Source organism: Saccoglossus kowalevskii, chromosome 9 (assembly GCF_978046115.1).
Source record: "Saccoglossus kowalevskii chromosome 9, keSacKowa6.1, whole genome shotgun sequence".
In the NCBI taxonomy this organism is placed as follows: Eukaryota; Metazoa; Hemichordata; class Enteropneusta; family Harrimaniidae; genus Saccoglossus; species Saccoglossus kowalevskii.
Genome location: NC_140649.1, coordinates 9,639,065 through 9,653,426, shown reverse-complemented (window position 1 = coordinate 9,653,426; position 14,362 = coordinate 9,639,065). Strand labels below are relative to the sequence as shown.

Below are 14,362 nucleotides of genomic sequence, written 5' to 3'. Positions count from 1 at the left end.
CAATTCACCATATCATCCACAAGACTATGGCTAAACTAGAGCCATATAGAAATAACCAACTCACCATATCATCCACAAGACTATGGCTATACTAGAGCCTGATAGAAATAACCAACTCACCATATCATCCACAAGACTATGGCTATACTAGAGCCTGATAGAAATAACCAACTCACCATATCATCCAAAAGACTATGGCTATACTAGAGCCTGATAGAAATAACCAACTCACCACATCATCCACAAGACTATGGCTATACTAGAGCCTGATAGAAATAACCAACTCACCATATCATCCACAAGACTATGGCTATACTAGAGCCTGATAGAAATAACCAACTCACCATATCATCCACAAGACTATGGCTATACTAGAGCCTGATAGAAATAACCAACTCACCATATCATCCACACGACTATGGCTATACTAGAGCCTGATAGAAATAACCAACTCACCATATCATCCACAAGACTATGGCTATACTAGAGCCTGATAGAAATAACCAACTCACCATATCATCCATAAGACTATGGCTATACTAGAGCCTGATAAAAATAACCAATTCACCATATCATCCACAAGACTATGGCTAAACTAGAGCCATATAGAAATAACCAACTCACCATATCATCCACAAGACTATGGCTATACTAGAGCCTGATAGAAATAACCAACTCACCATATCATCCACAAGACTATGGCTATACTAGAGCCTGATAGAAATAACCAACTCACCATATCATCCACAAGACTATGGCTATACTAGAGCCTGATAGAAATAACCAACTCACCATATCATCCACAAGACTATGGCTATACTAGAGCCTGATAGGAATAACCAACTCACCATATCATCCACAAGACTATGGCTATACTAGAGCCATATAGAAATAACCAACTCACCATATCATCCACAAGACTATGGCTATACTAGAGCCTGATAGAAATAACCAACTCACCATATCATCCACAAGACTATGGCTATACTAGAGCCACATAGAAATAACCAACTCACCATATCATCCAAAAGACTATGGCTATACTAGAGCCTGATAAAAATAACCAATTCACCATATCATCCACAAGACTATGGCTAAACTAGAGCCATATAGAAATAACCAACTCACCATATCATCCACAAGACTATGGCTATACTAGAGCCTGATAGAAATAACCAACTCACCATATCATCCACAAGACTATGGCTATACTAGAGCCTGATAGAAATAACCAACTCACCATATCATCCACAAGACTATGGCTATACTAGAGCCTGATAGAAATAACCAACTCACCATATCATCCACAAGACTATGGCTATACTAGAGCCTGATAGAAATAATCAACTCACCATATCATCCACAAGACTATGGCTATACTAGAGCCTGATAGAAATAACCAACTCACCATATCATCCATAAGACTATGGCTATACTAGAGCCTGATAGAAATAACCAACTCACCATATCATCCACAAGACTATGGCTATACTAGAGCCTGATAGAAATAACCAACTCACCATATCATCTACAAGACTATGGCTATACTAGAGCCTGATAGAAATAACCAACTCACCATATCATCCACAAGACTATGGCTGTACTAGAGCCTGATAGAAATAACCAACTCACCATATCATCCACAAGACTATGGCTATACTAGAGCCTGATAGGAATAACCAACTCACCATATCATCCACAAGACTATGGCTATACTAGAGCCTGATAGAAATAACCAACTCACCATATCATCCACAAGACTATGGCTATACTAGAGCCTGATAGAAATAACCAACTCACCATATCATCCACAAGACTATGGCTATACTAGAGCCTGATAGAAATAACCAACTCACCATATCATCCATAAGACTATGGCTATACTAGAGCCTGATAGAAATAACCAACTCACCATATCATCCACAAGACTATGGCTATACTAGAGCCTGATAGAAATAACCAACTCACCATATCATCCACAAGACTATGGCTATACTAGAGCCTGATAGAAATAACCAACTCACCACATCATCCATAAGACTATGGCTATACTAGAGCCATATAGAAATAACCAACTCACCATATCATCCACAAGACTATGGCTATACTAGAGCCTGATAGAAATAACCAACTCACCATATCATCCATAAGACTATGGCTATACTCGAGCCTGATAGAAATAACCAATTCACCATATCATCCACAAGACTATGGCTATACTAGAGCCTGATAGAAATAACCAACTCACCATATCATCCATAAGAATATGGCTATACTAGAGCCTGATAGAAATAACCAACTCACCACATCATCCACAAGACTATGGCTATACTAGAGCCTGATAGAAATAACCAACTCACCATATCATCCACAAGACTATGGCTATACTAGAGCCTGATAGAAATAACCAACTCACCATATCATCCACAAGACAATGGCTATACTAGAGCCTGATAGAAATAACCAACTCACCATATCATCCACAAGACTATGGCTATACTAGAGCCTGATAGAAATAACCAACTCACCATATCATCCACAAGACTATGGCTATACTAGAGCCTGATAGAAATAACCAACTCACCACATCATCCACAAGACTGTGGCTATACTAGAGCCTGATAGAAATAACCAACTCACCATATCATCCACAAGACTATGGCTATACTAGAGCCTGATAGAAATAACCAACTCACCATATCATCCACAAGACTATGGCTATACTAGAGCCTGATAGAAATAACCAACTCACCATATCATCCACAAGACTATGGCTATACTAGAGCCTGATAGAAATAACCAACTCACCATATCATCCACAAGACTATGGCTATACTAGCGCCTGATAGAAATAACCAACTCACCATATCATCCACAAGACTATGGCTATACTAGAGCCTGATAGAAATAACCAACTCACCATATCATCCATAAGACTATGGCTATACTAGAGCCTGATAAAAATAACCAATTCACCATATCATCCACAAGACTATGGCTAAACTAGAGCCATATAGAAATAACCAACTCACCATATCATCCACAAGACTATGGCTATACTAGAGCCTGATAGAAATAACCAACTCACCATATCATCCACAAGACTATGGCTATACTAGAGCCTGATAGAAATAACCAACTCACCATATCATCCACAAGACTATGGCTATACTAGAGCCTGATAGAAATAACCAACTCACCATATCATCCACAAGACTATGGCTATACTAGAGCCTGATAGAAATAACCAACTCACCATATCATCCACAAGACTATGGCTATACTAGAGCCTGATAGAAATAACCAACTCACCATATCATCCATAAGACTATGGCTATACTAGAGCCTGATAGAAATAACCAACTCACCATATCATCCACAAGACTATGGCTATACTAGAGCCTGATAGAAATAACCAACTCACCATATCATCTACAAGACTATGGCTATACTCGAGCCTGATAGAAATAACCAACTCACCATATCATCCACAAGACTATGGCTGTACTAGAGCCTGATAGAAATAACCAACTCACCATATCATCCACAAGACTATGGCTATACTAGAGCCTGATAGGAATAACCAACTCACCATATCATCCACAAGACTATGGCTATACTAGAGCCTGATAGAAATAACCAACTCACCATATCATCCACAAGACTATGGCTATACTAGAGCCTGATAGAAATAACCAACTCACCATATCATCCACAAGACTATGGCTATACTAGAGCCACATAGAAATAACCAACTCACCATATCATCCAAAAGACTATGGCTATACTAGAGCCTGATAAAAATAACCAATTCACCATATCATCCACAAGACTATGGCTAAACTAGAGCCATATAGAAATAACCAACTCACCATATCATCCACAAGACTATGGCTATACTAGAGCCTGATAGAAATAACCAACTCACCATATCATCCACAAGACTATGGCTATACTAGAGCCTGATAGAAATAACCAACTCACCATATCATCCACAAGACTATGGCTATACTAGAGCCTGATAGAAATAACCAACTCACCATATCATCCACAAGACTATGGCTATACTAGAGCCTGATAGAAATAACCAACTCACCATATCATCCACAAGACTATGGCTATACTAGAGCCTGATAGAAATAACCAACTCACCATATCATCCATAAGACTATGGCTATACTAGAGCCTGATAGAAATAACCAACTCACCATATCATCCACAAGACTATGGCTATACTAGAGCCTGATAGAAATAACCAACTCACCATATCATCTACAAGACTATGGCTATACTAGAGCCTGATAGTAATAACCAACTCACCATATCATCCACAAGACTATGGCTGTACTAGAGCCTGATAGAAATAACCAACTCACCATATCATCCACAAGACTATGGCTATACTAGAGCCTGATAGGAATAACCAACTCACCATATCATCCACAAGACTATGGCTATACTAGAGCCTGATAGAAATAACCAACTCACCATATCATCCACAAGACTATGGCTATACTAGAGCCTGATAGAAATAACCAACTCACCATATCATCCACAAGACTATGGCTATACTAGAGCCACATAGAAATAACCAACTCACCATATCATCCATAAGACTATGGCTATACTAGAGCCTGATAGAAATAACCAACTCACCATATCATCCACAAGACTATGGCTATACTAGAGCCTGATAGAAATAACCAACTCACCATATCATCCACAAGACTATGGCTATACTAGAGCCTGATAGAAATAACCAACTCACCACATCATCCATAAGACTATGGCTATACTAGAGCCATATAGAAATAACCAACTCACCATATCATCCACAAGACTATGGCTATACTAGAGCCTGATAGAAATAACCAACTCACCATATCATCCATAAGACTATGGCTATACTAGAGCCTGATAGAAATAACCAATTCACCATATCATCCACAAGACTATGGCTATACTAGAGCCTGATAGAAATAACCAACTCACCATATCATCCATAAGACTATGGCTATACTAGAGCCTGATAGAAATAACCAACTCACCACATCATCCACAAGACTATGGCTATACTAGAGCCTGATAGAAATAACCAACTCACCATATCATCCACAAGACTATGGCTATACTAGAGCCTGATAGAAATAACCAACTCACCATATCATCCACAAGACTATGGCTATACTAGAGCCTGATAGAAATAACCAACTCACCATATCATCCACAAGACTATGGCTATACTAGAGCCTGATAGAAATAACCAACTCACCATATCATCCACAAGACTATGGCTATACTAGAGCCTGATAGAAATAACCAACTCACCATATCATCCACAAGACTATGGCTATACTAGAGCCTGATAGAAATAACCAACTCACCATATCATCCACAAGACTATGGCTATACTAGAGCCTGATAGAAATAACCAACTCACCATATCATCCACAAGACTATGGCTATACTAGAGCCTGATAGAAATAACCAACTCACCATATCATCCACAAGACTATGGCTATACTAGAGCCTGATAGAAATAACCAACTCACCATATCATCCACAAGACTATGGCTATACTAGAGCCTGATAGAAATAACCAACTCACCATATCATCCACAAGACTATCTGCCATTCGTTTGCACTGGTCAATTTCAACCTCAACAAGCTGAATTTGTTGCTCTTTCCTGGAAAGAAATAGATGTATATGTAGGTTTCTAATTGTTTCCAATGTTGTGTGTGTATAGGATTCACATCAAAATTATTATTTCTATCAAACATTAGGCAACATAAATAGATGGTACCCAGGAATTCAGTCCTTTATATTTTGAAAGCACTCAATGTAAATTTGTTACACCCACTAAAAGCCACCAAGCATTGAATATAAAAATAAAACATTGTGTTTTTTCTGACAGATTACAGTACTGAGGAAAATATCTGTTTTGGATGTGCATGTCACTCTCTGCTTATGCCCTATGCAATAACCCTAGAGCTATTGGCTACAAAAGCTTTCAAAATGTTACTTTAATAAGCACCAGTAACAAATGAAAGTGGTTTTCATTTGAGAGTTCTGATGGTATTTCAAATATACCATGTATGCTTACTAATAGCCAATGTGCTCTCTAAGATTTTACTTGAAAATCATACATTGATATAGTGATCTTCAAAAATATCTTACTATCGTAGTAATTTGTCAATATGCAGTTTTTTATATAGTTTATGCCTTGACACCAATTTTTTTTTTACTCAAAATAGGGTAAATGTTTTCACACGCATTCTCTGTAATTTTCACTGAATTCAATCTTAATTTTGTTTCAAACAAACAAAATGTGACATTACTTCTAGTTTTTGTTCAAAAAGTTTAAATTTTCACAAGATTGTATGTGAAAAAGAGCAGACTATGAATAGAACTATTTTGTGGATGGTGCTCAGCTTTTGCACTCAAAGGGTAAAAGAATCTCCCTACAATCGTATACAATCTTAATTTTATTCTTGAATACCTCTCTTCTCAGTAGTCAACAAGCTGACACAATTTGATTTTTTGGGGATTCCACTTTGACTCAAGATCTGTACAGAATAAGCCCTATAAGAGGGCATACTTTATAATAAAGCATTAAATTACTCACTCTTGTCGTTCAGTGAATATAGCATCTATACTTTTGGCTTCCATGTCATTTTGTACTTTGAGCTGAAAATATTACAATTATAAGAGAGTTACACAGAGAAATGTACAATGTAAGTTTCAATAAATCCATTGTAATCCACAGCTCATTGCAATGAATTGTTTTATGTAGACAGAAACAGTACAGGGACAGATGGCTAGGAATGCCAATAATGAGAAGAATCTACAATAATGTCACTGATGTTAGTTGGACCATAGACCCTCCTCTACTAGTAGGTTCTATGGTTGGACAAGCTAATCATATACACAAACTGATAAAGTCAAATTTATTTGGATTTTAGGTATCACTTTTTCACTATTCTTTTTTACTTTCAATACAATTTTTGTGCTTTTTGTTTTACTGTCATAAATCTGACCAACTTCCATATGGAGTCCCATAGAAATCTCACAATTCTCAGAATGCTTGTTTCAAACAACAAAGCACTGTGCTGTGTATGTACACATTATGGTGGCGACATATTCTAGAAGCAAAACATTCTCTGATATTGGTTGGTAGTTTACTCTGAATGAACAGGATCTCCAATCGCAGTCGATCAGATGTGTGAAAGTGGATAACCGGTAAAACTAAAAATGCTAGAACAACAATTCTAGTTTTAATCAGATTATGGACCATGCATATATAACCTTGAACTTTTATTATTTATAAATTTGTTTAATTATTCTTACCTCATTGAAATCTTCTAATACAACATCCATTTCAGTGTCAGTGTTCAGCTTGTCAACTAACTAGAGAAGTGAACAAAAATATTTACCACGTTACAGAAAATACTGTCAATTGCTCAAAGTTTTTTCAGTGAATTTTGCAAACTTTTATAACATTGAAAATGTCAACAGGGTTCTAAAGACAGAGTCAGCGTGCCTTTCACAAAACCTAGTCCTGAAAAAAAATTGTGAAAATCCCTAGTAATGACACGTAGTTACAAGTGTCCCAAAGATTTTGACCACAGTATTAATTAAGAAGGTACAAATTAATCTCTATTATTTAAAAATAACAGCAGGTACCAATTCCCCATTCCTGAATTACCATCAGACTGGATATAATTCTATTTGCGCATACGTAACCTATCTGGCAAACCGGCGAGGGTAGGACAAAAATATAAAATGTCAAAAGAGCACCAGTTCAGAAACCCCCAATTAACACATTTACAATGTCCAACCCTTATATGTACATAGTACCAGTAATGAGAAATACCTTGCTCACTCTCCCGAATAAAATAAAAATAACTTACAGTATTGTAATCACCTAGATGACCCTGTAAGTCCTTGAGCTCTGCAGCTAAAGCTTCCGCACTATAAAATAAATGAGCATAATACAATGTACCACAGGTAAATGCAGATAAAGGTAACTTCATCTCAAATGATATTGAACTTGAGTAGAGCGATAGTTCTCAGTCTACTAATAGAAAAGCCTGGAAAACAGGCAACCCTTCATGATCAAATGTCAACCTCAGATTTGTTTTTCAGACATGATACAAAGTTTCAGAGACAATGCATTTAGATAAAGAAAATAACTTGTGCTGCTGTACAGCTAGTGAAGGTACAGCAAGTTGCACATTGTTAAGCGCATTTCATTTAAATTCCTTTGTTCCTTTGTTATTTCTTTGTAGACGCAATGGACACAGCTACCTACAAGTCTTGAACAACATTGTAAGAATATTGAAAATGATAAAAGTACATTTCAGTATACAAATAGCTATTAATATTGAAATAATAATGATGTGTTGATTTAATACAGCCAAAATGTTCAAACTATCAATACAAATGTAACAACTCACGTTTTCTCATAAGACAAGTATTGTGAATTTTCTTGATTGAAATGATCCACTTCTTTCTGTAGTTTTGCACTTTCTGATTCCAAATCATGAATTTTGGTTCTTAACAAACCAAGGAAGTATGACTGATCTCTGACCATTCTGTTAAGCTCTATAAAAAATAATAATGGCATTGTAATAAGTCATGTATATTGTTTGTACACACACAAAAATGAGGGGGGAGGGTCCAGAAACTTAAAACACAAAACTGTTAAAACATTTCATGACAATATTAACAAAATAAGGTTAAGACAGAATTTCAGAATTTGTACACAATACATTATATTATTAGACTATATGGTAAACCTGTACAGGTGTGGTAATGCATGCATTACTTGACATCACATTGTGGTAGTATTGATTTCCATCTAGTCATATTTTATATGTCATTGTATAGCAACAAGTTGTGCATGTGATAATGTACACAGAGAAAAACTGAATAAATCAACTGAATTTGAAGTCGAAGTTACTACCAGGTACTTACTTCTGGGTCCCATTTTCATACCACCTAGACCCTGCTGTGTAATTGGTCTATCCGCAACATTGATCCTAGAATCAAGCACTGTTAAGATAAAAATACATAAGCGCATTAAATATCACAACAACTCAACAAAACACTAGTTCACTAGATATTTGGTGACAGGTCTTGTCATGCATAGGTTTAAGGTGTGTTCTATTAACACTAATATATAACTGAATAAATGAGTGAAAATAAAGTCAAAATTAAAACCCAAATGAAGTTTTTAAACTGATCACATTTATTACAATTAAACTAAAAGAATATAAACTATCTTATGGTTGAATTGAAAGAAAATTGCCAAATCAAAAAATGGCTACATAGTAAATGTACATGTTAATTATTTTATCATAGCGCAATGAAGAACTGTGTTTTGAACGAATATGTAATTAATATTGAATATTATTATATACCTGTCACAATATCCCCATAAGTGCTGTAATTTTGCAGTAATGCACAGGGTTAATTGCATCCAATCTTATTTGGAGATGTGAATTCCAAATACGGAACGACTACATTGCATTTCATGCCTAGAAAGTTCAAATAGTTTTCACCATTTTGCTCGACTCTGGACTTCTTAAACCAGAGAAAATACAATAATAATCGTTTTATGAGGATATCGGAAAGTATGCATGATTGCATTGACCTCTGCTGCACGTTGGTTGATACAATTGCAGTAACTGTTGTGTTGCGATATACTCATAATAATGGCATACTATAATGATGTAAACACACTATTAGTCTTGATAACATACCCCCACTTCCACCAGCAGCAGCACCACCTCTTGATTCAGGTCTTGAAGTCCCTGGGGGCTAAAAATATACAAGTAGAACATCATATTTGTGCCTTTACATAGTGAAGGATTCTATGACAAGACTGTCTATCAGTGATGAAATAAACCTAATTTTGCAAGAAACATTTTTTTATGAGTCAGTCAGTGAAAATTGTAAAAATTTTATGCAAGTATCATGCTTAATTTCATTTTAGTGTAGAAATATTGCTAATTGCCAAATCATTAAGTATGAACACTGCAGGAATACGCCCTGCAAATTAGACAAATTTTCTCAACTTTGAAAGGCTGAGAGAAAGAACAGTGCATGTGCATCATTAATGTTTATAAATAAATATGACTACCATATTTGTTCGAATAGAAGAGCTTCTATTGGAGATTACTGAATCATTAAAATATTACTTATTTTGACCACAGAAACACTGCTGTGATTCATATATAGACTACTACCAATAATAGAGAGGTTGATGGTTTTTATGAATAATTTCCTGGTTGTCATAAACTAAGTATCATAATGATATGCTAAATTTAAAATACATGTATGAATATTTCCCCAACAAGCTAAAATTACTTCTAGATACACATATTAATTCAAGCTTTATAACTTACTGGGCCACCAGCAGCGCCGGTTGTTCTGGCTGAGGGTCCAGGTTGCCTAGTCATTGGACGGCTTGTCGTAGGTCTACGACCGGCAGTTGGTGGGCGGCTCCTGTAAGTTTAAGATCATTTTTATGTTGGTTAATTAGATGGGAATTCAAGAATTGTATATTAAATGAATATCTGTTGACCTTTTTATGTACATGTATGACACGAATACAATTTTTTTTCTATTTTCGAGGGGGTTGATTTCAGTCTTTTTTTTATTAAAATGGTTGGAAATGTGTTGAGCCAAGGATTTATGAGCATACATGGTGTAGTAACATACAACAATGCGAATTGAAGAATTCATCTGAATTGCAAGATGATCACGTTTTTAAAAAGGGAAAATGCGCGAGTCTGTGAAAAAACTGGTCAACGTTTGTTTCAGGCTATTTTTGCTGGTGTATTTTAAAAACATGTGTTATCCATTTTCCGACAACAGTAATTTCACTCATTTTTGGCAATTCCAAGCATCCACTGTATAATGTGATGGTTAAAATATGTATGATTGAACTGCATTTGGAGATCATAGATATCAAAGTTGCATAACCTGATATTATAATAAATCGTTTTTATTAGAATATAATAGTGATATTCTGTGTAAATTGGTGTCACAGATAAAGGAAATTTTGGATCTGTATTACATAACGTAGAAAGGGGTCAACATTTTACCATGCTTTGGCTTAATTTTCACTATACTCGTTTTAATGCTCATCTAACATTACTTAACATTAACGTGTAGTGCGCTAATAAGACCCCTTTAAATGTCGTGGGAATGTCACTATTCTGCTGTAGTTTTACTACTATTATTTTCATTACTGTGTTGTGTGTCAATCGTACAATAAATCTCATCCATCTTTCCTGTTTGGTCTAATATTTATCTAAGCAAGACCTCAACGTCATCGATCCCACTCGGCACCGCACGTCCTTATACACATTATCGTCATAACCTATGCTCCGTCATAATATAACACTACTCTTATATTTGCGTTGTTTAAAAATCTAAATCGTCAAAAATTTGACGATAAACAGTGACAACTCATCATAGAAGAAGAAATTGTGAGCGACATGTTGTTGTCAACGAAACGTAAACAGAACTGTGTTTAGCTATATTCACACTGAAAATATAAACGAAATTAACCCACTCGGTACTCACATGTTTGTTGATTTTAGTCTGTCGACGGAAATGTTAATATTCGGTTACAATTAACGAGTTAGAGTGATATTTCTGCCAGGTGATTTTACAATTTACCCGCTACTCGACAGGCTCAAGAATTTCGCATACAGCATTCTGGGTAAAACGGTCAGAGGTGACTGCGCATGTGCAAAAATGAGTTTTCAGTTCACATTACGTTGCTGTAGAACAAACTTTATATATGAACTCAAAAAAAAAAATTAACAATTCAAAGAATGTCGGATGTCTCAGTTACTTAAATGAAAATTGACGGCTTGTTTTACACCAGAAAATATTCCCAAATTCTCCGAAAACTTACACGTTGTAGTACTCACTTCTGAAAGAATAAATGACAGTGCTATCATTGTGACGTCACAGTGTTGCATATAAAGTCGTTCCAACACTTGTTTTTCACACGCGACCACAGTCTGATCTTCGCTAAAAACGTGCAAAATAACTAATTCTGCAACGTGGGCATTTGTTTCCAAATAACAGACGTTTTTTCGCTGCTGTCAAGATATTCGGCGTGATATTATGGGATCCGGGGCGTCGACCTTGAAGGAGAACGACGTTAAACGCAAAATCCAGGCAATGGGGAAAGTCAATGCGGCTCTCGGCGCAATGAAGAGCAACCATGACACTGGAGCCGATGGCAATTCGTCGCAGAAAGAAATTACAAGTGCAAAATTATCAGAACCAGAAATCGATAAAGCTAGCGCTGGGTGGGTGAAGATATCAGCATGGAATAAGCTTACATTCGGTTTTAAGTAAGTACGTTTACAATTTGTTTCGTGCATTATAATAATATAATATAATGAATGTATTGCATCCTTAGAAATAATTTCCATTGGTTGATCGCAATAAAATGTTAGTAATAAAGTACAATACATATAAAACTAAAGTAAAAGTAAAATGTCAGTTATTGTTATTTCTGATTTCAAATATTTTGTATAAGTATTCACCAACTTGTCTTATTAGTACGTCTTCTCTTGAACTCATAATATATTTAAATATCTGGTCATCACTTTCCAATTCTTCTGGAATATTGATATTATTAAATAACTTTTGTCTTTCTGTTTGGTACCTAAGACATTCCATGAAGAGATGTTCTTCATTTTCAATTTTGATCCTGGAACATTGTTTACAGATTCTGTATTCTAAAGGTATTTTGGGTTGGGTATGTCTACCCTTTTCAATTTCTAATACATGACTGCTTATTCTGAAACGAATCATTATGATTTTATGTTTCAGATTACATAAGAGCAAATACGGTTCAAAAGTGTATGAGTCTTTAAACTCTATATACGTTCTCAGTTTTCTATTATCATTTGTTACACCCAACTTCTAGAACTCTACATACCTTTGTCGGATGTTTTTTCGTATGTTTTTTTTATTTTACTGTGTGGTAATTTTTGAGGTATGAAAGACGAGGACAAGTGTCGTAACTATGTGATGTAAGGACAATATACGTTCATTATGCCAGTTTTCCGACACCTAATTATGCGATTTTTGTTATATTCACTATTTGAAAACTACGATCGTTAGTTTGTTTCTGGGGAGCACATAATGACTGGAATAGGTAGGACATATGACAAATCAAAAACAACCATCTTCCACCGACTGATTTTTAAATAATAATTTACATCCCTCTTCTATGAAACGCAGACTTTTCGAAAAAATCGAAAAAATCAAAACAACTTTATTTTAGAGAAATATATTTAGATATACATGCATATATGCATTTCAGTTTGATTTGTTTGTTTGTTCGGGTAGTATTTCCAAAATAACAAGGTCTTCCACTGTCAAAACACTGTCTTGTTCTTTTGTTATATTTTGACTTATGAGTAACAACCAGTCTTCGAAAAATTATCATCCCATTTTTGGTTTTCGCGAACATGCGAACTTAAAAAAGTATACCCTTCTCCGCGAAATCCAGACCCCACATGCGTATCACTCGACCAGCCAAGTCCCTCCCTGTTGGCACTTGAACGGCGGATAGCAATGCAAGTTGTGTGCATCGAGTCCACTGGGGCTTGTCAACTGACGGTGAATCCCTGTGATTGCCCATGTTTTGTGGTCGAGTCACCGTTGTGGTGCAGTACGTGCCCGGACACATGCTGTCATTGCTGGTCAGTGGTGGATCCAGCAAAATGTATTGGGGGGGGGGGGGGCAAGCTTCGCTTAAGATATACGGAGCGAAAATCGCAGAGAAGCTATGTGTAATCCAGATGATATGAATCTTCATGCGTTTGGGGGGCTCATGCCCCCCCTGCCCCCCCTCTGGATCCACCACTGTTGCTGGTGCATCGAGTATTATCACATTTGCATATTTACACACCGATTATAGAAAACGATAAAACTGTCTTCGGTAGCGGGCAGAAACAATATGTATCAACAGGATTAGCGAAGGAATAGTGAGGGAATTGCTCCTTCTACGTCCCGGGAAGTGACCGTACCACCGGAGATGTCTCTATTGGGTTATTTATTTAATAACATATTATACGCAACACCTTCTGCCAAATTAATATAATTGTTTTCCTTTAATACTTGTTTTCATTCTTTTTCCATGTTTTATTGATTTATATTACTTTGTTTTTCTTATAAATCGCCAGTTTCTTCAAAAGTAGTTTTTTTTAAATCATTTTCGTGCTTTATTTTTTTTTTTTTTTTTTTAGGAATTTTTATAGAATTTGTATGTTTTAAATATGTGTTCTAGTAGTTAGTGTAATCCCATGCTTGGCTTCCAGG

The 14,362-nt window shown here is 36.0% G+C and overlaps 1 protein-coding gene across 1 annotated transcript in view; it reads right to left on the bottom strand.

The window, feature by feature from the left end:
* Positions 1 to 11,726, bottom strand: part of LOC100378652 (intraflagellar transport protein 74 homolog) — a 46,596-nt gene extending 34,870 nt beyond the window's left edge. The window contains exons 1-9 of the mRNA XM_006812199.3: positions 11,597 to 11,726; positions 10,411 to 10,510; positions 9,766 to 9,823; positions 8,978 to 9,055; positions 8,458 to 8,605; positions 7,912 to 7,972; positions 7,349 to 7,408; positions 6,627 to 6,688; positions 5,609 to 5,687 (exon numbers count right to left, since the gene is read on the bottom strand). Of these exons, the coding sequence (XP_006812262.1) occupies positions 5,609 to 5,687; positions 6,627 to 6,688; positions 7,349 to 7,408; positions 7,912 to 7,972; positions 8,458 to 8,605; positions 8,978 to 9,055; positions 9,766 to 9,823; positions 10,411 to 10,510; positions 11,597 to 11,598 (648 nt within the window). The 5' untranslated portion in view covers positions 11,599 to 11,726. The remainder of the gene's footprint in view (positions 1 to 5,608; positions 5,688 to 6,626; positions 6,689 to 7,348; positions 7,409 to 7,911; positions 7,973 to 8,457; positions 8,606 to 8,977; positions 9,056 to 9,765; positions 9,824 to 10,410; positions 10,511 to 11,596) is intronic.
* Between the last annotated feature and the right edge of the window lie 2,636 nt (positions 11,727 to 14,362).